At 52.1% G+C, this 27,776-nt stretch overlaps 1 protein-coding gene and 2 pseudogenes across 1 annotated transcript; 2 read left to right on the top strand and 1 right to left on the bottom strand.

The window, feature by feature from the left end:
- Positions 1-27,776, bottom strand: part of LOC135909552 (uncharacterized) — a 218,299-nt pseudogene that overhangs the window by 105,979 nt on the left and 84,544 nt on the right.
- LOC135909578 (uncharacterized) lies at positions 38-6,720 on the top strand (annotated as a pseudogene).
- On the top strand, positions 12,649-13,678 carry LOC139047910 (uncharacterized). The gene is made up of 3 exons (XM_070522084.1): positions 12,649-12,735; positions 12,797-13,496; positions 13,599-13,678. The coding sequence occupies exons 1-3, from the start codon at positions 12,649-12,651 to the stop codon at positions 13,676-13,678; spliced, it is 867 nt and encodes a 288-aa protein (XP_070378185.1).

Raw genomic sequence — 27,776 nt, 5'->3', positions numbered from 1 at the left:
CAAGAGAATAATAAGCCTGAAGGGACAAATCGAGAGCATGAAGGCACGAAATTCTGCAATAAAAGAAGAGACTTTGGCGGAAAGCATTGCTATGTTGATGATATGTGGTTTTTAATGGCACAAGGGCCAGTTATGGCCAAAGAGCGCCATGACAAATGGTAATTTGAAGGATTTATTCTAAATAGTGTGAACAGTGAATTTATTATGGTAGGTGTGATATGGCTGTATAAGGGCCTGTAATGGCTGTAACATGTAATGGCTGTAGCACTAGTGCCTCAGCAAGGCCTTGTAAGCAAGGGCTGGGAGGCACGTACTCTCGAAAATGGTTTCATTGCAGCTACGGCCTCCAGGTGGAGGCCGTGCTACAAGTAGCCTGGCCAAATTACATTTAAGGTGTCAGTTTCAGTTAAAAAGTTTAATACTGTTCCAAAAGTAAAAAGGGGTTCATTGCTCAGAAAGAATGCTGGGTGCAATGGTATGTGTTGCAGATAAGAGGAGAGGAAGTACTTTTTCCTTTCTTAGTCTACACAGAAGTACTTCCTTATGTCTAGCTGTTCTTTCAGTTATCCAGTTCCCTAATTTTGGTTTGATAACGTGTAGTTTATTAAGTACTGCATTATCCCATTGATCTTGCCAGTACTTCCTCAGTTTATGGCGTAAGAAGGGCTTAAGTTCTGTTGCTGCTATAGGTCTATTCACATCCGTTTCATTAAAGACGACTGACGTCACACTTTCGTCAGCAGCTACGTTGCCTTTTATGCCCCTATGGCCAGGTACCCAACATAGGACGATGTTTTGATTGTACATTAATGCTAGGCAGAGTTGTGTGTATAGTTCATTAAAAACAGGGTTCTTATGTTTTCGAAAACTCATTAAGGCCCTTATTACACGCTTAATGAATTTGTGAAAATGATGGCCTTATTCAGATTTGTTTTTCTGATGTGCTTTACAGCTGAAAGTATTGCGTACGCTTCGGCCGTAAAAATACTTGTGTTAGGATTTACAGTACCGGAGGTGGAAAAAACAGGCCCAAGAGCTGCATACGCGACACCAGCATATGACTTGAAAGCATCTGTATAAAACTCGGCACAGCAGTACTTCGCTTGGAGTTCGAGGAAGTGTGATAGTATGTGTGCCTCAGGTGCATGTTTCGTTATTGCAACAAAAGAGATATCGCAATCCATGGTCTGCCATTCCCAAGGCGGTGGAAGGCGAGTGGGAGCCATTGGAATATTTTCTGGGAGGTGTATGTCTGTTTTTTCTGCCATTGCTTCCAAGCGCAGGCTCAAAGGAGTTCTAATAAGTGGGCGGTTACGGTAAAGTCTGGCAGCGGAGAGGTCGCTAACAATGGAATGGCATGGATGTTCGGTGTCTGATTTTACCTTAGTGTAGTATGTTAAACTTAGGAATGTTCTGCGTAGATGTAAGGACCATTCGTTGGACTCAACATAGAGACTTTCAACAGGGCTCGTTCTAAAGGCGCCTGTTGCAAGTCGTATACCGAGGTTGTGAACTGGGTCAAGAATCTTTAGCGCAGTCTCTGTTGCGGAGTGGTACACCACGGCCCCGTAGTCGAGACGTGATTGTACGAGACTCTTATACAGGCTAAGCAGACACTTCCTGTCACTGCCCCAAGTTGTTCGAGAGAGCAGCTTGAGGAGGTTCATGGTCTTCAGGCATTTTTCTTTAAGATATTTTAAGTGGGGAATGAAGTTAAGCTTTGTGTCCAGGATAATACCTAAAAATTTGCGTTCAGGGCTAACAGTTAGTCTTTCTCCATTGAGGTTAATGTCTGGTTGTGGCAGTACACCTCTCCTGTTTGAAAATAGGACACGTGCTTTTTTTGGGGGTTCAACTTAAAACCATTCTCGTCCGCCCACCTTGAGAGTCTATTCAAGCCAAGTTGTAGCTGCCTCTCGCAAATGCTAGCATTGCATGACCTGAACCCTATCTGTACATCGTCCACATAGACGGAGTAGAAGAGTGTGCGAGGCAATACAGTGTGGAGGGAGTTCATTTTAACAATAAATAACGTACAGCTCAGTACTCCACCCTGCGGTACACCTGTCTCCAGCAAAAATGGTCGAGACTGTACGTTGCCAACTCTAACACGAAATGTCCTGTCAGAGAGATAGCTTTCAATTATTCTTAGGAGGTTGCCGCGAATGCCCGTTGCAGAAAGATCCCGAAGCGCCACGTAGTATCATACGCCTTCACCATGTCAAAACACACTGATAACACAAGCTGTTTGTCGACACACGCTTCCCTGATGTACATTTCCATGCGTACAAGCTGCTCTGTCGTCGATCTGCTTTCTCTAAAGCCACATTGATATGGATCTAATTTCTTGTTAATTTCTAGATAATGTACCAGGCGACAGTTTACTATCTTCTCAAAAACTTTGCATAAGCAGCTCGTCAAAGCTATAGGCCTATAACTATTTGCCAAAGAAGGGTCCTTACCCGATTTCAATATAGGAATTATGATGGCCTCTTTCCAAGCAGAGGGAATTTGGCCGGACGACAATATAGAATTGTAAAGACAAAGAAGCGTTTTTTGTGTTTCAGGCGGCAGATGTTTTAGCATTTCATACAAGATGCGATCAGAACCGGAGGCAGATTTGTTGCAGCTGTTTAGGGCTGCCTGAAGCTCTGCCATACAAAAAGGTCTATTGTATGCCTCGCATGTTGTGCTTTTCCGGTCTAGTGGTTTTCCTTTTATTTGCTTTTTGTACCTTTGGAATGTTTCAGAATAGTGCGACGAGCTGGATATCTGTTCGAAATGTGCGCCAAGAAAGTTCGCCTGGTCTTCCATGCTGTCGCCTTGAGTATTCACCAAAGGCAACGAGTAAGGCTGTCGACCGTTTATTCTATTCACTCTGTTCCAAACCTTTGTTTCATCAGTGTATGAGTTAATTCCCGATATATACTTTCTCCAATTCTCCTTCTAGCTTGTCGCCGCGTTCTCCGACCCCGAGATTTGACCTGCTTGAAATTAAGTAGATTTTCTGCTGTCCGAGAATCCCGAAGTAAAGCCCATGCCTTGTTTTGCTTCTTTCGCGCTTTTCGACGCTCATCGTTCCACCACGGAAGACGGCGTTTTGTGGACAATCCACTTGTTACAGGGATACATTTGGAGGAGGTGTCAAGGAGAAAAACCGTAAAATATTCAACCGCAGCGTCTATGCTTAAAGCACACATGTCGTCCCAGGATAAAGTAGCAAGATTTCTGAACTTCTCCCTGTCAGCTGAGTCAGTTCTCGATCGAGGTAGTTGTGGAAGGCATTCATTAGACATTGCTGTGCTTAGAACCACAGGGAAGTGGTCACTCCCGTAAGGGTTTTTAATAACTTTCCATTTAAAGTGGGGTAGAAGAGTTGGAGATGCAATGCTAAGATCTATTGAAGAGTATGTTTTGTTTGCCAGATTGTAATACGTGGGCTCCTTCCCATTCAAAAGACATGCCCCTGAAGAAAAAAGGAATTGTTCAATCAGGCGACCTCTCGCGTCACAGCGCGAGTCGCCCCATAGGTTGCTGTGTGCATTTAAATCTCCAAGCACAAGATATGGTTCGGGTAACTGATCTATTAATGTTTGGAATTGTTGTTTGTGAAGCTGAAAATGCGGCGGTATGTATAAAGAGCAAATGGTTATCAGTTTATTTAAAAGTACAGCACGAACGGCCACTGCCTCATGGGGTGTTCGTAGCCGTAGGTGTTGACAGGCTATAGATTTGTCAGCTATGATGGCTGCGCCGTCGGATGATGCAAGGGCATCATCGCGATCCTTCCGAAAAATAACATACTGACGTATGAAGTTTTTATGACTAGATTTCAAGTGAGTCTCTTGGACACACAACACTTTTGGAGTTTGTTCTTTAAGGATTTCTTGGACATCGTCGAGGTTGCAAAGCAGGCCTCTGATATTCCACTGAATAATTAGTGTATCCATATTAAAATAAATGTTGTGCTATGTGTCATGGAGAATGGATTTGATTTAGCTTACAGCACCCGTTTGAGGCCCTGTAATTGGAGTTTTGTCTTTCCTGGAGCGGTCGACAAAGTCGCGCCGCTCCTTAGGCGTCAACTGCGCCTTCTGACTGGGTGTTGTGTCCATAGCCTCTTGAGAGGAACTGGACACGCGCTCTTGTGAGCGGTGTTTTCCGCGAAGGCCTTGTCTCTGAAGACAAGGCCTTGGATCCCACCGTCCTCGTGGTTGGTGGGCTTGTCTTGACCTCGGAGCTGGGCTGACTGGTGCGAGCACCAGCAGAGGCCTCCACTGTGGACAATTTCGGGAGAGGTAGGGCAGCCTTCGCTGCTCCCACCGTGGGGGCGGGTGGCGTTGCCACACGCTCGCTATGCGTGGCGCTGGCGTCCGCCAAGTGCCGTTGGGGTACTGCCCCCCGATGTACCACTTCGGCGAAAGATGTGCTCTGTTGGTGAGATGCGCTGTCTTGCTTCTCTGAAAGTTATGTTTTCTTTTACCTTTATCGTAATTATTTCTTTTTCTTTTTTCCAGACTACACATGATCAAGAATAGGCAGGGTGGCCACCGTTGGAATTACTACAACGGGGCTCAGCCTTACAGTCATCTGCAGAGTGATCATTGGTGCCGCATTTCGCACATGTTAGCCGCCCTCGGCAGCTCTGGGAAGCGTGGCCAAATCTTTGGCATTTAAAACAGCGTCGCAGGTTGGGGATGTATGGTCGTACTCTGATTTTGATATATCCAGTTTCTAATGTCTCTGGTAGCGTGCTAGAGCCAAAGGTGACTATCAGGTGTTTAGTTGGCAGCTCCTTGTTGTCCCGTCCGATCTTTATTCGTTGTACGTTTATTACATTTTCATCCTTCCATCCTTCCAGGAGTTCTTTATCGGTCAAGTCCATCAAGTCGATGTCAGATTACGCCTTTGGCCGTGTTCATGGTTCGATGTGCTGTTACACTGACAGGGATGTCTCCAAGTTGTACAAGTTTCGTTAGCTTGTCGTGCAGTGCTTTGTCTTTTACTTCTAGTAATAGGTCTCCACTGGCCAGCTTGGTGATTTAATAGCCGCCTCCAATGGTTTCTGTGAGATACTTCGCCACAATGAATGGTGAAATCGTTCTTGCCTTCTTGTCAGGTTTATCACTGTGTACAACGTGAAATTTCGGGAAAGTCTGGGTGGGTTTGAGAGAAAACTGAAATGTAGCATCGGTGCGCCCCCTTTTAGAGGGACGATCGGATGAAAAAGGGTTGGAAGTTGCCATGAAATATGTTGAGTTTTCAGCGACAACGCCAGTCACCCACCACCGAGCCCAACAAGGGGACACGACAAGGTATGTGGTGAACAAGCCCTGCCATGCCAACTGTACATCGTCGCTATAACCACATATGTTATAACCAAGGTAGGTCATACCACACTAGGTTAACCCTCGCCGCCAGGAATGTTGGAAATTATCAGAAGAACAAGAAGACAGGAAAGACTAAAAGGGAGAGGGAAAGACGAAGATGTGCGAACAGAGAGACAGGAAAAGGCGAATGCCGATTTCCCCCAGGTGGGTCAGCCTGGAGGTGCCGTCTATGTGAAGCCGAGGCCGAAGAGGTGTGTTGCCTCCGCCGGGGGGCCTTAAAGGTCCAGACACCCAGCATCGGCTCAACCCCCAGGATCCCCCTTTCCCCAGACACGGCGAAGCCGCACACGGCTACACGCGGGAGGGGCCAACCCTCGTGTGCTCGGGTCCATGGTGTCGGAACCCACCAAACGCCTGCTGACGCAGACGCCCCTGCGGGGAGCATTGCTATGTTGCCCAAAAAACAACCGGAAAGCGTGCGGCACTGCTTTGATGCCTGCAAAAGAAAGAGTACAAAGGGGCATGAACTTTACTAAAGAATGGGTGCTTCAGTGCATATTAATGAAAATGAGGAGCCCGAAACTCTATAGGCACATCAGGAAGCACAACATTCTTGTACTTCCAAGTAACACCACTTTGAAGAAGTACACTGCAGCATACAAAAGTGGCTTTGGATTCAACAAGAAGGTGATGGAAATCCTCAAACAAAAAACAAGCAAAATGGACAGTTTCAGTCGTCATGGGGGCCTTCTGATTGATGAAATGAAGTTGTCAGAGCACCTATAAATGGAAAAGTGTGCAAAGTTGCGTGGATTTGTTGATCTCGGCCCATTCACACCTCTCGAAGATGCAGAACTTCCATGCGAGCATGGAATGGTTGTCATGTTTGTCCCGCTCACTGGGCGGTTTCCGCTGATAATAGGAACATTTGCAGCGAATGGAAATGTCAAGGGAAACCTGCTATGCAAAATACTTATTGAAGCAGTGATTTCGGCTGAGCAAGCGGGACTCTAGATTTCGTGACCTGTGATGGTGCCTCATGGAATCGGAAAATGTGGACACTAATGGGCATTAAGGCATCTGCCAGCAAGATTACGTGCGGAGTGAGAAATCCTATTGATGCAAAAAGGAATCTGTATTTCCTTTCAGACTTCCCGCATCTACTGAAATGCCTTCGAAACTCACTGCTGAAAGGTGGCTTTAATACACCAGACGGAAGAGTAAGATTTTATCTGTTTTGAGTGTTCCAGCATAGTTATCCTGCAAAGTGACTAACAATGTGCTTCTTTTTATGATGCAGGTTTCAACATATTTTGTTAAAGAAGCATTCAACTATGACAAAGATAATGTGATGCTGAAGGCGATGCCAGGGCTGACTTTAAGCCATCTGGACCCAAACAATTTTGCCAAAATGCGGGTCACCCTCGCGTTCCAGCTCTTCGGTGACCGCGTGTTGCCTGGCTTGCATCATTATGAGGACAGACTTGAATCAAGTTATGGAAAAGGAGCCATAGATGCTACGGAAAAATTCTTCAGGTAACGTGTTTTGTACTCTCAATCTGTGCATGTGATAAGGCAGCATGTGCGACAAAAAGTTGTCTTCAGTTGTGAAAATAGTATGGCTCTAACCTGTAGTGACAGCAGATCTTTATTTTTTTTCAGAATGATCAACGAACTGATCAAAACAATGACATCGCACTACAAGTCTGAAGCTCTCTGGCCAAACTCAAGAGGTGCTGCTGTGTTGTCGGCTTTCCTGGAATACATCACTAAGTGGGAGGAGTGCACCGTCAAAGGGGTTGGCTTCATCAGCAAGACAACGGCTGTCGGCTTTAGAGTGACATTGTCTGGAGTGTTGCGACTTTTGGAGTATTTAACCAAAGAAGTTGGATTTAAGTACTTAATGACGGCCAAGTTAAGCCAGGATCCAGTTGAAAACTTGTTCGGGGTTGTATGGCAGTCATCAGGGTGTAATGACCATCCTACACCTGAGCAGTTCTTGATAACTGTTAACTGCCTCAGCTTTTACAGCCTGGTCAGACCTGTTGATGGTGCTAGTGTTGAGCCACTAGTCCTCACAGCACTACTTGACACAGGAAACACAGACCTGTCAAATTCCACAACCTTGGAAGACAATGGACAGCTATATTTCAAGGGGGGACCTTGATTCCCTAGAGGATGCTGCCAGCCAGAAAGGCAACGGTGTTCCCAGTGAGCACAAAAGTCTAGTTCAAAAAAGAAGTGACTCGCGCCTTATCTACCACATGGTAGGATATGTCGCCAGGAAATTTGTGAAAAAAACTGGATGTGATACATGTCGCACTCTTTTGCTTGTGAGCAATGCAGAGGGGAGGTCAGACCTGCACTCTGGTTTTACCAGCTTCGCTGACACAGGTGGACTGCTGTATCGATCTAAAGAGCTCTTTGAGTTCATTAACTACTTAGAGAGTGCCTTTACGGGCTGCTTCAGTATGAATCAATGACATGCTGACAGCATTCTGGATGTGCTGTCACTGCTCAGGACCAGAACAAAAACAATTGGATGCACAGTCCATGAAGGCGAAGTAAAGTGCAAGGTTGTGAAGTTTTATATTGTAACACGGATCCACTTCCTGATTAAGGGCCTAAACAAATCAAATGATGAAAGGCGTCAAAAGATGAAGCAGCTAAAAGTGCGCAGGTGTCTGTGACACTGACAAGCAGTACTGCTGGTTGCTTTCGCGAAATAAATGTTCAACATATTTTGCATTTGAGTTGCACTTGCCATCAGTGGTTTATAATATACATCATTCCTCTCCAATTATTGGCATGTTTCACGGCCTTTTATTGCCATAACCAAAAATGTATTCATCCTTGTGCAACACCAAGAAAATATTTTGCTTGTACAACAGAACTTTGGTCAGTGATAGCCTGCCTGCTCACAACAAAAAGTTTCAGAGAGAAGTAAACTGAGCACTGAGTGGTGTTCGAATCCCAGTCTTGCACTCAGCTGCTGCGATTTGCGTACGCGGGGGCCCTTGAGCGCTCCGACTTTGTAACATTTCTCGACTCTGCGATTCCAGACTTTCATTTGGAATATCGCGCCCGAACGCATTCCTGCGCTTTATTTTTGTGTGTGTCCATGCATTCCGCATAAATCTATTTCGTTCTCGCGCTGACAGCATGCTTTCACGATTCCACTGCCTAATACACATCGTCTGGTTAAGGACTTTTTTTATTACCTTTGCATGACGACGGATATTTCATCAGTATTCGAAGAAAAAAGGTTATGGTAGACTCCGTGTAAGCTGCCAGGCCAGACATACACACGAACTTGTGGAGTGCGCGGCAGTTGCAACTCGCATGATGCGCACATGGAGAGGACGGTCAAGCGACTACAAGCGTTCCGAAACACCTCGGGACCTATCTTGTGCCGTACTGCGCCAATGACCCCTGTTTGAATAGAAAGAATCAACCCGTACAGCCAAGACGCCGCAGCGCACAGCTTGCGCCGCATCTGCCGGCGCGCCCAGCCAATCTACTTCGATCACAGCACCGTCTATTCTCTTGACAGCCAGGGCCTCGCTTTGGGCGCCTCGTTCGTCTCACTCAGATGTTCTAGTGCACTCTAGCCGTACCTCGCGATCGGAGGCCGCTTTCGCGTCTATCCGGGAGCCCTGCGACACTGTCCTGTTTCGCCCCATGGGCCAGCGGAATTTCCGCTCATCAACGAAAGAGGCCATCGCGGCACAGCTCTCGAAGGTGGCTGGCGCGCACCGCGTCCGAGTAAACTTTCGACTGAATGTTGTAGCGGTTGATGCGCTGCCCGACTCGCCACTTGCACCCCTTCTCGCGGTGGCGGACATCTGCGATGTCCCTGTACGCGCCGCAGCAGCCCCAAAGGACTCGTGCACCGGTGTCCTTTTCGGCGTCGATACATCCTCGACCCTGACACTGTGCGCACGAACATTGATTCTGCGGTGCCCGTTCTCGGCTGCTATCGCGCGGGGCCCAACTGTGTCGTGCGCTTCTCGGGCGGCACACCACCAAAGGAGATCACGCTCTTCAAGATGCGTCGGCCCGTCAACCCCAGGCGCCCCCGCCCCACACAGTGTCGCTTATGTGGAGCCTTCGGCCATGTCAGCGAGGCCTGCATATCGGCGCGCCGCTGCCTGAGGTGTGGTGGCAGCCACTCGATGACTGACTGCACTGCGAGGAGCGCGAAGTGCCTCCACTGTGGCGGCCGACACAGCGCGACCGAGCCTCGCTGCCCTGACTGGCAGCGGGAATGCCGCATCGCTGAGACGGTCGCATCGTCGATCGAACCGATCACGCGCCACCAGGCAGCCGCCATCGTCTGTGCCGCCGAGAAGACAGTGCCGAGAGGCCCTCACCCCTCGCCGCCCTTCGAGGTACATCGCGTGTCGACGCCAGCCGCACGTTCGCCGATGTCGCGAACAACCGTCCGGTGGGGCCGCCTGTCGTAGGCAACACGTCGAGCCCCTCGCCGGCGGTCAACGTGGCTTCCGCTGACCCGCGCGACGCCATGATCGCGCTGCTCGCTGCCGTACTGAAGTGCGCCACGGAACTCTTGCCGCACGATTCGCCTGCCCATATGCTGTGTGCCACTGCTCTCGGCGCCCACGAGGCACTGACCAACCATGGCAGTTAGAGCTCAGGGTGTTCCTCGGCCGCACATTCTGCAGTGGAACTGCAATTCCCTGCGCTGCCGGCACTCGGAGCTCGTCGAGCATCTGCCTCTGTGCGACTATGATGTCCTCGCCTTCCAGGAGACGTATGTGCGTGCAGAGGAGGTCTCGCTGCCTGGTTACGTCGGCTACAGCAGTGCCAGTGAGTGCGTCTTGGCACACTGCACTTCTGCGCCTTGCCGCGACAGCGCCCATCCGCAGAAGCGCCCCCGCGTTGCGCTCTACATCCGCGCCACCCTCCCACATGTCCTCATCGACACAAGTCAGCTGTGCAGTGCTGTGGTGGAGTGTGTAGCCGCTACCGTGCGCGTCCGGGGCGCCGACACCTCTGTGGCGTCTGTTTACATGCGCCCAAGTCGCGGCCGCAGCGGCCACCAGCAGAACGATTTCGCTTACTTCACGCGCCTGATTGCCTCGTTTTCGGCAGACTGTCGTCTGTGGAGACTTTAACGCTCACCACCATAGCTGGGGAGGTGATCACAGTGATCTGCGAGTAAAGCGCTCCTTGCCACCGCGTCGACGCTGGGCCTGTCCATCCTAAACAGCGGGAGGCCCACGTTTGTGCGCCGCGGCGTACAAACCTCGCCGATCGATCTGGCACTTGTCTCGGAGCGCTGCTCATATTTCTGGCAACGCGCACCGGACACTGCCGGATCGGATCACTTCCCTATCACCCACCTCCCCCAGCCGCGGAGTCGTTCGCGTGTGCGTTGTGGTTCGGTGGACGCTCTTCCGCGATTTGTGTCATGAGTGGTCGCGCGACGCCGATTTCTTCGCGCACATAGCAGAGTCTGCTAGGCGCGCGTCGACGAGTGTGGTTGTGCCGGCCGGCACTCCCTGCACGGTCATTAAGCTGCTGAACATTCGCGCCGCCCGCCGCCGTGCCCAGCGCCGCGCCATCCGCACGAGTGCCGCGTCTGACTGGACCACTTATAACAGACTGGACGCTGTGTGCCCACGGCATGCCAAGCAGCTGCGCCGCCGCAGCTGGGCTAGACTCTGCGCGTCACTCGCTGACCCGCAAAACCAGCACCGTGGCTGGCACATCATGCGCTCCCTTGTGAACCTGAGGACCCCACGTTGGGCAGTCCTCGGCATCGCTGTTGCCCGCGGCATCACGGAGTTGGCGCTCGCCGAGCTTCTAGCGGACTCTTTTGCTGCCGCCAACGCGTCAACAGCACCCGGCAACCCTGCGGCTGCATTGCAGGCGCTCTATACGGCTGTGTTCGTGGGAGGGGGAGATCGCACGCATACCGCGCGGGTGATTGACAGCCTGTGCAGCAATGACTTCACCTTCCACGAGCAGCAGTGCGTCCTGCACCGCAGGCCACGCCGCACCGCCCCCGGAGGAGACGGCATCACACATCAGATGCCTCGTAACCTCGACGACGCCCAGCGCCAGCACCTCCTAGACGCCTACAACGCCGTCTTCCGCGAGGGATCCCTACCGGAGTCGTGGCACTCTGCTGTCGTGGTGCCGGTACTCAAGCGCGGCAAACCCTCGCGCGAGCTCGCCTCATACAGACCGGTCTCGCTAACATCTGTGCCAGGCCAGACCATGGAGGCGATGGCACTGTCCAGAATCAGTGCGGTTTCCGAGCACAGCGCTCCACTGCAGATTGCCTCGCTGTTGTCGGCACGCTGGAGCAGGCCAGGCGCGCCGGAAAGGCCGCATTCCTTCTCCTCCTCGACGTGCGCAGCGCTTTTGACATCCTCCCACATGAATCCGTCATCGCTGCTGTACGAGCCCTCGGTGTTGTGGGCAACCTGCTAGCCTATGTGCAGGCTTTCCTCACCGACAGGAAGTTCGTCGTCCGCGTCGGCAGGGCCACCAGCTCGCCTCGGCCAGTGACCTCCGGTGTGCCTCAGGGTAGTGTGTTGACCCCATTTCTGTTTATCTTTACCCTCGCTCCCATCATCGAGTGCATACCGAAAGCTGGCCGTTTCCCTGTGTGCGCTGTTGTGTACGTGGACGACGTCGCATTCTACGTCCGGGGGCCGACGTCTGCCATCACCGAGATGCGACGCGACTCCAGGCGGCCCTGGATTCCGTCGCCGGCTTCCTGCGTGCTATCGGCCTGGAGCTGTCATCGACCAAGAGTGAGGCGATAATGGTGCACCCTCGCGCTGCCGCACACCGCCACACCGGCCGTGTGCTCATCGATGGTGTGCCACTGAGCTGGGAACCGATGGTGTCCTACCTCGCTCTGACTATCGACCATCGCCTCACCTGGGTCACGGCAGTGAAACGCCTAAGCGCCGCCTCTCTCCGTGTGGAACGTGCGGTTCGCCGCCTCCTCGCGCGCGGGCAGGGCTGCGCCCCTTCCTTCGCCATCAGTGTTTATGGAGCGATGGCGCTCTCGCGGGTTTTCTACACGCTGCCGTTCTGTGATGTGCGCGACTCCCTGTGGCGCGCCGTTGACCGCGACCATCGCAAGGTGCTTCGTGTGTGCCACGGCCTCCCCCGCATGTCACGAGTGGCGGAGACGCTCGCCGAAACTGGCGCCTGGGCCCCTTCACTGACGGCTGATCTCTGCGTGCTCGGCCATATTGAGCGCCTCTCTCGAGCCCCCAGCACGGGCCCCATCCTGTCGCTCATCCGGGATCTCCCTGCATCACACATGGGCTAGATGCTGCAGCTGTTTAAGAACATTGAGGCTGAACCGCCGGCTCCACCACCAGCCTGGCCGCCACCGAGCCTCGCAGGGCCCCTGGACGTCTGTCTCGAACTGCCAGGCGTCCGCTCCAAGCAACGCACGCCTCTGTGCCATCGTGCAGGAGGCTGCAGCGAGGTTACAAGACGACCTGGATGGGAGAGCGCACGTATACACGGACGGCTCGGTCCTCGAGGACGGCTCCACTGCTGCTGCCTGCATCGCCCTGAGTCTCGGCATCGAAAACCAGTGCCGCCTGCCCTACCGAGCATCCTCCACCACCGCTGAGCTCGTAGGCATTCATCTGGCCACGGACGTGCTCGAGCAATCGTCGCACATCTCTCGAGCGGCGATACTCACTGATTTGAGAGCCGCCCTGCAGCAGCTCCTACTTGAGGAACGCGCCCCCCTGCTCGCTCAGCGAGTTGCATGCAGGCGCCACGCCTTGCAGCAACGGGGACTCGATCTTCGCCTACAGTGGGTGCCCTCACATATCGGCGCCGCCAGGAATGAGGCCATCGGCGAGCTCGCGCGACGCGCACACGACCCTAGCACCCATATCATGCAACGGGTAAGCTCGTTCGACACCACGCTGATCCGAATCCGCCGTGAGCTCGCGCTGCACCACCCAGACGGCCGAGTTGCGTGCGGACGCCCGCCACGCCATCTCCCGGAGGCCGGCTTCACCAGGCGCGAGCGCGCTTTCCTTCTCGCCTTGCGGACCGGTTCCGTCTGGCCCGCCAAGAGGAGGCATCGCCTCCAAGGAGCCCTCTCCCCTTTCTGCCGGGACTGTGGCGCGACGGAAACGTTGGAACATTTGCTGAGTGAGTGTCCAACTTTCTCGAACGCACGCGCAGCCCTCGCAAAAGTTTACCATACGCACAAACATCCCTGTGTAACGGTGGAAAATCTGCTGCACCCCTCAGGCTGCATCTCGAGCCAGAAGCGCCTCTTCCGAGCGATTCTGGTGTTCGCCGAGGACATCGCCCTGGCCGATCGCCTCTGAGCCCCCTCCCCACACCTACGGTGTTTGGACCGCTGCTGCTGTTTCCCTGTCTCTTTAACCACTTTTTTCTACCCCATCCCCACGTGCAGCGCGGTTGAGGTGTCCTTATCTGAGAGACAGATACTGCGCTGCACTTCACCCCATGTTTATTCCTTCCCAAACAGAATCTCTCTCTCTCCCCCGCTCCTCGCCCCGTCTTGTCTGCCATAGACAATGCCGCGCCGCATGTAAACACGGAAGACACAGCCCTTCCGCGTTCCTCAATCCCTGCGCGTACGGCAGTCTCCTCCCCACGGGGCCGTCCTCTCAACGACACACCTCTTGCTGTCACCACTCCCGCCTCCGTGCCGGAAAATCTGAATGACAATGACACACCTACCCACATGCTTGACTCGGAGCATAATCACGTCGGGAAGCCCCTCCTTTCAAGTGTCTCAGCCCGTTCACGGCTACGGGAAGGGAAGGAAGGATGCTCCCCTCGCCCGGCCCCTGGAATTGCAAATAACAATGACTGTGGCTCCCGCAACGAGCGCCATGTGCAGTTTAAAAGTAATTCTGTCCTCGGGCCGCTTCGCCCCTTGGTTCAGGCCTTCACACAGGCTGACTACGACAAGATGCCCTCCTGGGAAGCCCCAAAAAGCAAGCCCACCGTTCTAAACAAACGCGCCCTTGCTCCTTCTACACGGACTGACAGCGACCAAACTTTGATTAAAGAAGTTGCTTGAACCGTAACAGAACAAGCCCCGACAATCAAGGTCACCTCCGAAGGGCCCAAACGACGTCGGTGCTTCCGAAATTGGGTGCAACCGGATCAACTTCCTCCTCCGAGAAACGCGGCCGCCGAGACAGTCCTCTTCCGACCGAAGGGGAAAACGGCCAACTTCCTCTCCCTGACAGAGGATGCCATTGCTGCCGAGCTATCAAAGATACCTGGCAGCCAACGTGTACGTGTCAACCTGCGGGGCAACGTTGTGGCCATGGACTGCATTCCGGGTGCTGACCTCACGCCGCTTCGGGCCGTTTTCGCTGACGGTGGCGTCGAGGTGAAGTCAAAAATCGCGGCGAAAAACACCTGCACCGGTGTCGTTTTCGGCGTCGACCCTGCCCTCGACTGCGACACCATCGCCCAGAACATTGAAAGGGCGGCCCCCGTCGTGGGCTGTTCTCGTAGCGGCCGCAACATAGCGGTAAAGTTCGTCGGAAGCACGGCACCTCGAGCTGGCCATATTCAAACAGCGTCGCCCTGTTCGCGCCCGCCACCCTCGACCTGTGCAGTGTATCCACTATGGGAGGTATGGCCACGTTACAGCCGCGTGCACTTGGCAGACACGCTGCCTACGCTGCGGTGGCGCTCATGAGACGGTAGAGTGCAATGCTGCTCACCCCAAGTGCTCCAACTGCGGCGATCGCCATCTCGCCACTGAGCCTCGCTGCCCTCGTTGGCAGCATGAGAGGATTGCCGAAATCATGTTCTCCTCTCAGCATCCCGTCAGTCGTCGCGAGGCTGAAAAGGCGGTCAAGGGCGCATCGAATGTCGACCCAAAACGGCAACTCGAAGCTCGTCCGAGCGCCGTGACGCAACCGGGACGCTCGTACAGCCAAGCCCGCACCACCTAGCGCGCCACAGCCAACCGAGCCTGTCAACACGGAATCGCAGAAGGATGTCAAGATTGCTGCCCTTGCTGCCACGGTCAAGGCTCTGCTCGGTTCCGTGGCAGCCAACTCGCCCGTCCCCAACTTGTGCACCGCGGCTTTAGCCGCTCACGACGCCCTGTCCCATCATGGCTAACCACATCTTGCCTAGGCCGCGCATACTCCAATGGAACGTTCGTTCCCTGCGCCGCCGTCACACAGAATTGGTAGACGAGCTCTTTCTGAACGAGTATGACGTTCTCGCCCTGCGAGACGCATATTTGCGAGGAGCTCTCTATACCTGGATACCTGTAGTATCACAGTGCCACGAACTGCGAAATCAGCACGTGTACTGCCCACCCGTGCGTCGACCCGTCTCACCCACCTGGCCGCTCCCGTGCTTCGCTGTTCATTCGTACTCAACTGGCACACTTCTAGTGTTCAGTGCACCGGAGTGGAATGCGTGGCCGCCACTGCTCGCGTTGGTTCCGACGACACTACCGTGGCACCACCGTGAAGATGGGACACCCGCTTCATAACTCGCCTGTGCAAGCACTTTCACGGCGACCACGTCGTTTGCGATAACTTTAATTCCCATCCCACCTCGTGGGGAAGCAGCCACATGGATGCAAACGGAGGCGATCTCCTCGACGCCATTCACGCTGCCGGTCTCCTCCTAATTAACACAGGGGAGCCGACTTTCGCAAGAAGACGAGTCAAACGCAGCATGATCGACCTCTCTCTCGTCTCCGACCGCTGCCAGTATGACTGGCAACGAAGGCCCGACACTCAGGGATCCGACCACTTTCCCATCTTACACGAGCCCTTTCACAACGTGTGCTGACAGGTGAGATCGTACAGTGTAGTGAACTGCCCCGCTTTCGCGAACTGTGTGCTGCTGTGCCAGTCGCGTCGGACCTTTTCGCACACATCGTTCGATTGTGCCAGTCGTGTGACGGTGACATGTGAGGTGCCTGCCAACCTCCCTGTGCCGGACATCAAACAGCTCAACCTGCGCGCTTCCCGTCGAAGAGCTCAGCGAAAGGCTATCCGCACGGATAATCCCGAACATTGGACTGCCTAGAATCAGATCCACGCCGTTTGCTGCAGCCACTTCAGACGTCGCTGCAACGAAAGTTGGGATAGTCTGTGCGTCAGCCTCGACGACCCACGAAACCAATCGCGCTGCTGGCGCATTCTCGGCGCCATGCTGCGTCCCAAAGTGCCACGCTGCCCTGTGCTATCTCTCGCTATTGCTCGCCACATCAATACGATGGAAGCTGCTGAACTGCTGGCGGACAGCTTGCTTGCCCCAATACGAACCATTCCCCACTCTGATCCTGCAGAATTAGCTCCACCTGAAAACAACAGGTGCGAGCTTTTTTGCACCGTTCCGTTTCTTCCCGACGGAATGCATTAGAGAGGAAATCCGTGCTTTGTGCAACGCCGATTTCACCGCCGGAGAGCTGACGCACGTTCCTCAAAGCCGCAGATGCCACTCTGCACCGGGAAGAGATGGCATAACATACCAAATGTTACGCAACCTCGACCGCTCGCAGCTCCCGCAACTTCTTCAGGAATATAACAAAGTTTGGCGTGCCGGAGCCTTGCCACCCTCATGGAAGGAAGCCGTCGTGGTCCCCCTTCTCAAGAGAGGCAAACCCTCACGCGATCTGTCTTCTTACCGGCCCGTGTCACTTACATCCGCCGCTGGAAAAGTTTTCGAGGCCATGGCCCTCCGCCGCCTCGAATGGATTTGTGCCGCATTAGACTTCCTGCCTCCCGAACTCAGTGGCTTTCGATGACAGCGATCGACAGCCGACTGCCTCGCCGACGTCATTGCCACCCTCGAGGACGCCAAGCACCGTGGACAAGCAGAGTATCTTGTTTTATCGGACGTGCAGAACGCTTTCGACTCCTTGCTGCACGTTTCAATTGCAAATTCCCTTCGCGCAATGAGTGTCACTGGCCGCCTCCTTTCCTATGTAGCCGCTTTTTTTACTGGTCGCAGTTTCCGTGCACGAATAGGTGGCACATTAAGTGCGCCCCATCCCGTCACCACCGGTGTTCCCCAAGGCAGCGTACTCAGCCCTTTTTTGTTTAATTTGGCTCTCGCTCGCATCAGGGATTTCGTTCCGCATGCTCTTCCTCATGATGTGCGCATCGCAGTTTATGCTGATGACATTGCCCTTTTCGCCACCGGACCCACTTCCCGCGGCCGGCAAGTTCGTGAAAGCATTCAATGCGCCCTCAATGCTGTCGAAGGCTTCCTTTCCGGCATAGGCCTCAATCATTCGCCCTCCAAAACCGAGGCCCTGCTCGTACACCCTCGTCTCAATGCACGCTTCGAGGTTCCTCGTCTCAGTCTGCGCGGCGTCTCTCTCCCGCGGGCTCGCAGAGTTCGGTACCTTGGCATCCTAATAGACCACCGTCTGAGCTTCAGACCGGCAGTGATCGCTCTTCGCAAGAGCGCCGCTAAAGTTGCTAGCGCCGCGCGTTCACTCTTCGCTCGAGGCCGCGGCTGCTCTCCGCAACTCGCTCTCAGAGTGTACAATGCGGTCGCGTCCTCGAGAATACGTTACGGTCTCCCCACGGCTTCTCTCAAACCTACTTTGTGGCGGTCCCTCGGCCTGCAGCACAGAACGGTAATCCGGTAGATTTATGGCTTCCCGCGCTCTTCGCCAATTGGTCCCACTCTGGCTGAAGTCAAAGACTTCCCCCTTTCACTCAGAGCCGAAAAGCGCGCCCTAAACCATGTAGATTCAACGCACGCCGCAGGGGCAAAAGCTCGTAACATGCCTCCACTCCCTCCCCCATTCCGGCATGGGACGGCGAGCAATGGAATTTCACTCGCTTGTGAAAATGCCCCCCGCCTGTGGCTGGCTCCCGCCCCTTCCCTATCACCACCGCCCACTTGACATCCGCCCGACAGTACCCGGAGTGAAAAGCAAGCGGGGCACGCCCACTTGCGCGATTCTTCAGGAGGTCACCGCTACCTTTGATGAGCGACTTTCGGGGCGCGTGTTAGTTTTTACCGACGGCGCCGTTCTTAATGACGGCTCCTCATCTGCTGCATGTGTAATTCCTGAACTCGCACTGCATAGGGCGTGCCGCCTTTGCTGCGGCTGCTTCAACCCTCGCCGAACTCGCCGCCCTTAATCTGGCTGCAGATCTGCTTATCGAGCGGCTCCCCCCGCCAGTCGCCATACTCACGGATTCTCGCGCGGCGCTACTCACGCTCGCCAAAGCGGAGAGAGGCCCCCTCATTGTGCAACGACTTTCTTTAAAGTTTAATTACGCGCAAGAAATGGGCTCTGACCTCATTTTCCAATGGGTTCCCTCGCATGTTGGAATCGAAGGTAACGAGCAAGCAGATCACCTCGCCAAAGAGGCTCACTCTCGTGTCACGCCAGTCTCCAACTACGTCTCGCTGTTTGACACTGCACGCCAAATGGTAGCAAATTCAGTTAGAATCAAGCACCCTGACAGTCGCGTCGCCGCCGTTGAACCTCCCAGGCCGCTACCGAAACTCGAACGTCCTCGCGCCGATAGCGCACTTTTGCTGCGCCTCCGCGTTGGTTGTTTCAACACAGCAGAGCAGCTCTCCCGCCGCTCAGGCACAATTAGTCCTGTTTGCCAGAACTGCAATGCTGGTGTAAACGAAACCCTGAGACACATCCTTCTCGATTGCCCGGCATACAGCTCCGCTCGTGAAGACCTAATTGCTGCCTATCGACGCGTTGGTCTCCCCACAGCCCGTCCAGAGGACTTCCTGTTCCCCAGGGGTTTTACTGGCTTACTCAAAGGAGCCTTCCCGGCTCTCGTAGAGTTCTTCGAGGACTCCAACCTATACACGCGGCCATAGGCCCCGTTTTTCGCTTCTTTTATTTTGTCCCCTTCGCGGACTTACGCTCAGCTTCTTCCATCTTTATCTCTCGACATTCTTTTATTCCCTTTTCCCATCCCCGTGCAGTACTGTTGATGTGACCTCCTAAGCGAGACAGTTATGGTACTGCACTTATCTCTTCTTTTCGTGTTCCAAAAATCCCTTAGTACTACTGCCGCACAGGTAGCGGGCGCTGCGCGATCCCAGCTCGCTCATGGCCAAGGCTGCTCGCCGCCCTTCGCGCTGTGCCTGTACAAATCCGTGGCTTCGGCGCGGATTCTGTACGCGCTGCCCCTGACGGACCTGCAGCCGATGCGATGGAAGGTGATGGATGCGGATCACCGAGCCGTTGTACGCCAGTTCTTGTGCCTCCCGCGGTCTTCGCAGAGCGGCGCCACTCTCGCCGAGGCGGGGAAGACGCCCATCTCTCCGTGCCCATCTCTCCAGCGCCACGTGTGCGTGGCTTGCTCTGCCCTCGCATCGAGAGCGTCGTCTGCTCATCCGCACGACCGTCCCTGGCATTCGAGGTAAGCGCAACACCGCTCTGCGTCCTGCAACAGGAGACGGCTGAAGCCATCAACGAGCAGCTGGCCGGCCAGGTGCTCGTGTTCACCGACGGCTCTGTCTTGCGGGACGGTGCTGCTGCTGCCGTGTGCGTAGCTCCTGAGATCCCGGCGCACAGTCAGTGCCGCGTTCTGAACGCGGTCTCATCAACGCACGCGGAGCTGGCGGCCATCGACTTGGCGGCCGAACTGATCCTCCGGCAGCGCATCCCTGCGGCGGCCATCCTCACGGACTCCCGCGCGGCACGGCACATGCTGGCCAGGGCCGACCAGGGATCCCCGCTAATTCAGCGCCTCCTCCGCAAGTTGCACGGCGTTTGCGAGCAGGGATGCGACCTCGTTCTGCAGTGGGTGCCTGCCCACATCGGCATACACGGGAACGAGGAAGCGGACCGGCTCGCGAGGGACGCCCACACGGCGTCGGTGCCTCGATCGCTCGTCGCGACTCCCTTCGATGTTGCCCGTCACACCGTGGCTGGCATGTTGCGTTCGAGACACCCGGACGCCTGAGTCGCCAGTGGCAACCCACCGAAGCTGCTACCACAAACGGGACTTCACAGACGAGACCGGGCGCTGCTGCTTCGCCTCCGCATCGGCTGCTACCGCACCGCGGCAAGGATACACCGCTTGCAAGGTATGGGGACCCCCTTCTGCCTCAAGTGCGCCGATGTGGAGGACTTAGAGCACGTGCTTTTGCGGTGCCCAGAGTACTCCGTGCAACGCGACACACTCACGAGCGCTTACCGTCGCCTTGGCCTGCCCTGCGACAGGACCGAGGCGCTTCTCTTCACGGCGGCACACTCATCGGTGACCGGACGCGCCTTCGCGGCGCTGATTGAATTCTTGGACGGCGCCGAACTGTACGAGCGGCTGTAGCCACCGCGCCTTCTTGACGTACCTTACCGCTGGGCTATCTCTCACTTCTATACTCTGTTTTTTCGCTACCCTTTTTATCCCTTTCCCCTCACCCGTACAGCGCCGTGGAGGTGCCCTCGCACGAGAGGCAGTAACAGCGCTGTATTTATCTCTTCCTTTTCACCCTTTAAAACCACTCACACACAGCAGCTGGTCTGCTAGAAAAGGTCGCAGTGGCGACACCTGGTGGCGTCAACAGAAAGAGGCAGGCGCGCCCTTTTCTCATCGTGTCACTAGGACATTATTCTAGTACACCATACTCTACATGGCTGTGTTCGTGAGAGGGGAAAATCGCGCTGCGCGCCACTGCTCCTGACGGGTAGCACCATCTGTTGGTTAAATGTGGGTTTAGTGGCGCAAAAGCGGCTAAGGCTACGCTGTGCCAAACACGAGGTGTTCTAAAATACAGTTTATAAAGTGAAAGACTATGTTAGTAATCTATATTCTATGTAAAAATCCAGTGTCGTCTAAAAATTTACGGACGTCACATAATGGGACCAGTGGATCATCGCCTAAAATTAGAGCAGGGTGTAACGGTATGTGTAGTTGACATAATTTGTGCAAAAGTGCTCGTCTGTGTGTTTCAATCTGCGTACATGGATGGATGTGTGTTGGTTAGTGGCGCAAGGGCCAGGTATGGCCAAAGAGCGCCATGACTGATAATGTTGTGTTAAGCGCTGATTTCTGAGTGGCGATGGTGGAATGTAACATGGCTGTAAAGTGGCCTAAAACAATCAGTGTCATGGAAGCGTAAAATAGGATATAGCATAAAATTATGATAGTGATACATGCAGTGGTCTCTGGATATAGTACGCGTGATAAGTGATCATGGAGGTAAAATGCAAGAATATGTCAATAGCACTAATGCCTCCGGGGGGCCTTTGAGTCCAAAGGCTGAGAGGCAGATGCTTTCTTTTATTGTACCTACCGCAGCAGAAACCTCTGTTAGAGGCTGTGCTACGGATTTCCTGGGGCTATAATATGGAAACTATCTACATCTTTTAAAAATCTAAACAGGGATTCATGTTTGAAGAAAGGTTCTATACCTATAATCATTAGAGGATGGAGTGGAATTAGCTGTCGATGTTGTAATGGAAAATGCTTTTTCCTATTAGTGTCTAATTGAGTACATTGCAGCAGGATGTGAAGCACGGTTAGTGGCTCACCACATTTATCACACGTGGGTGGATCACCACCGGACAAGAGGTATGCGTGTGTGCTGTATGTGTGTCCTATCCCGAGTCTGCAAAGTGTTACTTCTGTGTGGCGATTCTTTGATACCGGCGGCCAGTTGCCTAGATACGGCTTGATAACATGCAATTTATTTTCCGTCTCCTTATCCCACAAGCGCTGCCAGAAAGCCCTTAGCTTTTTTCTGATTGAGGGCTTGAGTTCCATTACAGGGACAGTCGTGCAAGTGTTGGAAGCGTTTGCGTGGATGGATGTGGCTAGCTGGTCAGCCAACATGTTTCCCTCTATCTCTCGATGCCCCGGCACCCAGCATAGGACGATATGCTGCTTAGACGCATAGATTTTTAGCAATGCTGAGTATAGAGAAATAATTACAGGGTTTTTATATTTCTTGACAGTTTTCAAAGCATTTACGACGCTCAAGGAGTCTGTGTATATAACTGCCTGTGGGATATTAAATTCTTTAATGTGTTTAACAGCGGCCAATATCGCGTAGGCCTCTGCTGTGAAAATACTTGTGTTAAGCGCGGGATACATGGAGCGTTCTTTCACGGCGAACATCGCGCGGCGGAAATAGACGCGGCGGGACGACGCCGGTGGTTCGCTGGCTTCGCTTACATGCAGCGACAAACGGGCGGACGCCGCCGCGCGACCGCCACATTGTAGCCAGACTTTACGAATGTGTTTCTGGATAACAAAAAAAGAATAAGCAGAGTTTTTATTGTATTATTTATTGTTACTGACTAAACAACTTCGAAAAAAGTTTCTTAGAGTCACTTAGGAACGATTTCTACGCATTTCATTTAGCTTCAAGCATTTTAGCGGGCTGGCGTTGCGCCGTCTGGCGGGTCTGGCTACGTTGAGTGAGCGATCACCGCGGAGTGCAGGCGTTGCAGAAGGTTTTGTGGATCTCCAACAGCGACGTTTACTTCGCGTAAAAATAAATTGTGGTTATTGATATTTACTTCAGTGTCAGTTCCTGTTTTAAAGCCTCCTCAAAGAACTAGCGTTTTGTACTGCAGCTGGAGAGGATAGAATTATCGATATTTGGCGTGAAATGGGCGGCTCTCGTTACGAGCGTGAGCCTAAAGTAACTTGGTAAAAAAAATTAGAATAGTTACTAATCTAAACGCGCGGTGTAAACAGCGCCTGAAGCTGCTGAACCCAAACACGCGTCCTGGCGCCCAAAACATTCCGTGTGTGCACGCACACATAGATCGCGCACTGGTTTTGAAAGCTATATACTGAGATAGAGGGGAATGAAAAAGAAATAAAACAACAACAGGAAAGCAGGAGGAATGAGTTTGGTGGGACATCAAGGGTGCAAAAATTATATAACTATCCTACAATTAGAACGACAATAAGTTGGCGCGACGAATATATAAATCAACGCGGTCGTGTACCGAAAGCACAAAGGGTGGTATCATCGGATGATCACTTCCGCATATAAATTTGTTTGCATCAGTACCAACATTGTGAACTTACCTTCCTGATCACTTCCGGTATCGGTGATGATCTCTGCCCATGCAGCAGCTTTCTTTCGCTGGTCTTTGTAGTCCTGGCGACCGCAATCCCAAATTATGCCACGTATTTGCACTGCTGAAATGAGCTTATCATTGTATTCTAGTCTCGCTGCTTTCGATGACTTTGCCATGGTTACAGTGCTGTCCCTAGAGCACTTGGATATTGTGCAGCCTCCGCGCACCTCTTGTATCCGCGACAACCGTATACCGAGTGGGCGCTTTCTCTTCGTACCAACGCTTGGCTTGTCTGGAACACCCACTTTCTCTGTAAACTATTCTCACGCCTTTCGGCATTTCACGTGGAAGCAGAATCCTTCGGTATCTTCACATGTGCGCTCCTTGGACGCTCCCCGGTGCTGTGCGTCACCATATGTGTCTCATTAGTTTCGTCTGCCGCTCACCTCAGGGCGTACAGCTTGCCGTGTACCCTTCTGGATTTCATTAGGCTTTTAGCGTAGCAATTTCAGTTGTCTCTTTGTATGCTATCTTTGCTAGCGTCGCCTTTTCTATACGTACGCCGACAACAGCATGTGCAAGCTGTGACACGGAAGTCAGCAATTTATAAAAGTTGCTTTATTTAGTTTACGCATTTTTTTTAAATTTGCCTTCGTACGTTTAATTTCTTTTCTCGTTCTTGCTGCCGGCCATTTTTGGCGATGTGCCTCAGTCGAAAAACGATGCGGTGCCATCAACAATTTTCCCCGATATTCCAGAGTATGAATGGAAGCCTACTTCTTTGAAAAGAAAAGGGCGCAATCTGTGTGATCAAGCACCACCAAGAGTTGCGAAAAGACGAAATATTGTTCAGAACATATCCACTGCTAGCTCATAGCACCCACGCGACGGTTATAGTGACGCTGGCGTCACCAGTAAATTCAAAGAGTTTAATACCCTCACCACCCTCGAGGAAAGTTAACTTCTTAAAACGAGGAAATGTTATTGAGCACATCGGCGCCAATTCTTTTTTTTAGACTTCCATGATGTACTTATTGAAGTCCGCCGAGTTTACTGCAATTTGACGTTGTAAATACGGGCAAAGTTTACCTTTGCTGTCACTTATTTTCCTGCATTTCGAGTAATAATCAACACTTACGCAGAATAAAGGCTTTAAGCAGGATATTTCACAGTAATTGCGACTTTTGAAAGGGTTGGTAAGAAAACTGTACCGTATACATAATTATCTCTTTCGTGAGCACGTCACTTAAGTTTGCAGACGAAAAATATGTATACACAAATTTGTACTCTTCATTTAATGCTCTGAAACATTCAATATTCGGCTGTAACGATCGATGGTGTCCTTTACACGCGCAGAGAGACTAAAAGTGCGCGTTTAAACAAGCGCAAACGCCAACATTCCGTCGCTCCAGCGCGGCCGCGCTCCCACGGAGGCACCAGCTAAAAAGGAAAAACACACAAAAACGTTCGGCGGCTACCGGAAGTCGGTGGGAGATCGATCGTCGCGACGCCTGGTGAGCACGAGATGCACTCCCGCCACTTCCGCCGGCGTCGATCGCCGGGCGTCGGTTTTTCCGATCTGTCCGGAAAGCCGGCGGGCGTCAAATTTTTGGACGCCGGGCGTTTTTCGCCGCCTGGACGCCGGTTTTTCGCTCCATGTATCCCAGGCTTTAGGGTGCAGAACACCAGCATCCGAAAAGGCTGGACCGACCGCTGTGTGAGATACGCCTGAATTACACTTTGATGCGTCTGTAAAGAATTCAGGACATGAGTATTTGTGCTGTAATTCAAGGAAGTACATTCGTATATGCGCGACAGGGGCGTGCTTTGTGACAGCTACGAAAGATGTATCATAGTCTATTGGTTCCCACTGTCACGGCGGGGGCCGTATAGCAGGCAGGGGACATAAGGTGGTATTGAAGCAGGGGAAAACTTGTTTCTTCAGCTATGTCTTTGACATGCAGTGAGAAAGGCTTTGCCACAGTGGGCCAGTTGCGAAAAAGCTGACAACTGGACAAATCGTTTATAGTGTAATACGCGGGGTGCTGACTGTTTCCGTTTACTCTAAGAAAATACATGAAAGACGAGTATGTTCTCTGCAGTTGAAGTGACCATTCATCGGATTCAACGTACAGACTTTCCACTGGGCTTGTTCTAAAGGCACCTGTGGACAGGCGAATTCCTAAGTGGTGGACAGGGTCTAGCTTCTTTAGAGCAGTTGGAGTAGCCGACTGGTAGACTATGGCTCCATAGTCTAGTCGTGTGCGTATGAGGCTTTTATACAAATTCATGAGACATTTTCTATCACTGCCCCAGGTTGTGCGTGAGAGCACCTTTAGGATATTCATTGTTTTCATACATTTGATTTTAAGATACTTTATGTGCGGTACAAAGGTTAATTTCGCGTCTAAAATTATGCCTAAAAATTTATGTTCCTTGTTTACAGGCAGACGCTCACCATGCAACAGAATTTCAGGATCAGCGTGCAGGCCTCTTTTTCTCGAGAAAACGACACATGTGCTTTTCTTGTGGGTTCAGTCTGAACCCGTTCTCGTCAGCCCATTTGGAGACCTTGTTAAGGCCAAGCTGGACCTGTCGCTCACAGATTGCAAGAGAACTTGATTGGAATCCAATCTGCACATCGTCAACATATGTTGAATAGAAGATGTTACGTGGTATGTGTAGACGCAGAGAATTCATTTTTACTATAAAGAGCGTGCAGCTGAGCACACCGCCCTGCGGCACTCCTGTTTCCTGTATAAATTTCCGTGACAATACATTGCCCACTCGAACACGGAATGTGCGATTAGACAGATAGCTTTCAATAACACTAAACATATTGCCACGAATACCTAACTGTGAGAGGTCTCTCAATATCCCAAACTGCCACGCAGTATCATAAGCTTTCTCCATATCTAAGAATATTGATAAAAAAAACTGCTTATGAACAAAAGCTTCCCGAATACGTGCCTCGATACGTATGAGATGGTCACTGGTGGATTGACCCTCGCGAAATCCACACTGGTATGGGTCGAGGAATTTATTTGATTCGAGGATATGTAGCAGGCGACAGTTAATCATTTTTTCAAATACTTTGCACAGGCAACTTGTTAGCGCTATAGGTCGGTAACTTGATACAGAGGAAGGATCCTTCCCGTGTTTCAGAATTGGAATTACAATAGCCTCCTTCCAAACGGAGGGGATCTCGCTGCAAGACCATATAACGTTGTATAGGTAGAGAAGGGTTTTCTGTGTTTCGGGTGGTAGTTGTTTTAACATCTCATATATTAAGCGGTCTGAACCTGGGGCGGATGTATTACAACAGTTTAGTGCTGCCTGCAGTTCTGCTATACAGAATGGACCGTTGTACACTGCATTTTTAGCAGACTTTCATTCTAATTTTTGCTGTTCTATTTGTGTTTTGTACTTTAGGAAGGTTTCGGAGTAGTGTGAAGAGCTCGATATGTATGCAAAATGTGCACCGAGAGAGTTGGCTTGGTCTTCAAGGCTTTCTCCGTGGCTATTTACTAGAGGTATTTTTGACTATTTGGCTATTTCTTGACTTTATTCCAGACTTTTCTCTCATCTGTATACGAGTTGATGCTTGATATAAACTTTGCCCAGCTCTCGTCTTGCTTGCCGGCACGTTCTCCTTGCCTGGGATTTGACATGCTTAAAGTTTTCCAAGTTTTCTGCTGTTGGCGAATCGCGAAGCAGCGCCCACGCTTTGTTCTGCTTCCTCCGTCCTTGCCTACATGCATCGTTCCACCAGGGAACACGCTGCTTGGAACCCATGCCGCTCACTTGAGTAATACATTTACAGGTGGCATCCAGTATAAAAGCTGTAAAATATGCAACAGCATCATCTATAGTTATACCAGACATCTCACTCCAAGTCATGTGTGTAAGAGATCTCTACCGTTCGCAATCGGCTGTGTCAATCTTCCACCGAGGGAGCTGCGGGGGAAGTTGATCTTGTTTCGGCATAGTTAGGATTATTGGGAAGTGGTCACTCCCATATGGGTTGTTAAGCACTTTCCATTTAAAATATGGTAAAAGCGTCGGCGATAAAATGCTAAGATCCATGGCAGAGTATGACTTGTTGGCTAGGTTAAAATACGTGGGCTCATTCGTGTTCAAGAGACATGTTCCGGAGGAAAAAAGCACCTGTTCAATGACGCAACCTCGCGCGTTACAGCGTGAATCGCCCCACAAACTACTGTGTGCATTAAAATCACCGAGAATCATATAGGGCTCCGGGAGCTCATCTATTCATGATTCTAAGTCGCGCCTGTGAAGCTGATAATGTGGTGGTATGTACAAAGAGCAGATGGTAATGAGTTTATTTAAAAGTACGGCTCGAACGGCCACGGCCTCAAGGGCCGTTTGGAGCCTCAAATGCTGACACGCTACACTTCTATCAGCAATGATAG

The sequence above is a fragment of the Dermacentor albipictus genome, chromosome 7 (assembly GCF_038994185.2).
Source record: "Dermacentor albipictus isolate Rhodes 1998 colony chromosome 7, USDA_Dalb.pri_finalv2, whole genome shotgun sequence".
In the NCBI taxonomy this organism is placed as follows: Eukaryota; Metazoa; Arthropoda; class Arachnida; order Ixodida; family Ixodidae; genus Dermacentor; species Dermacentor albipictus.
This window is presented reverse-complemented; position numbering and strand designations above follow the sequence as displayed.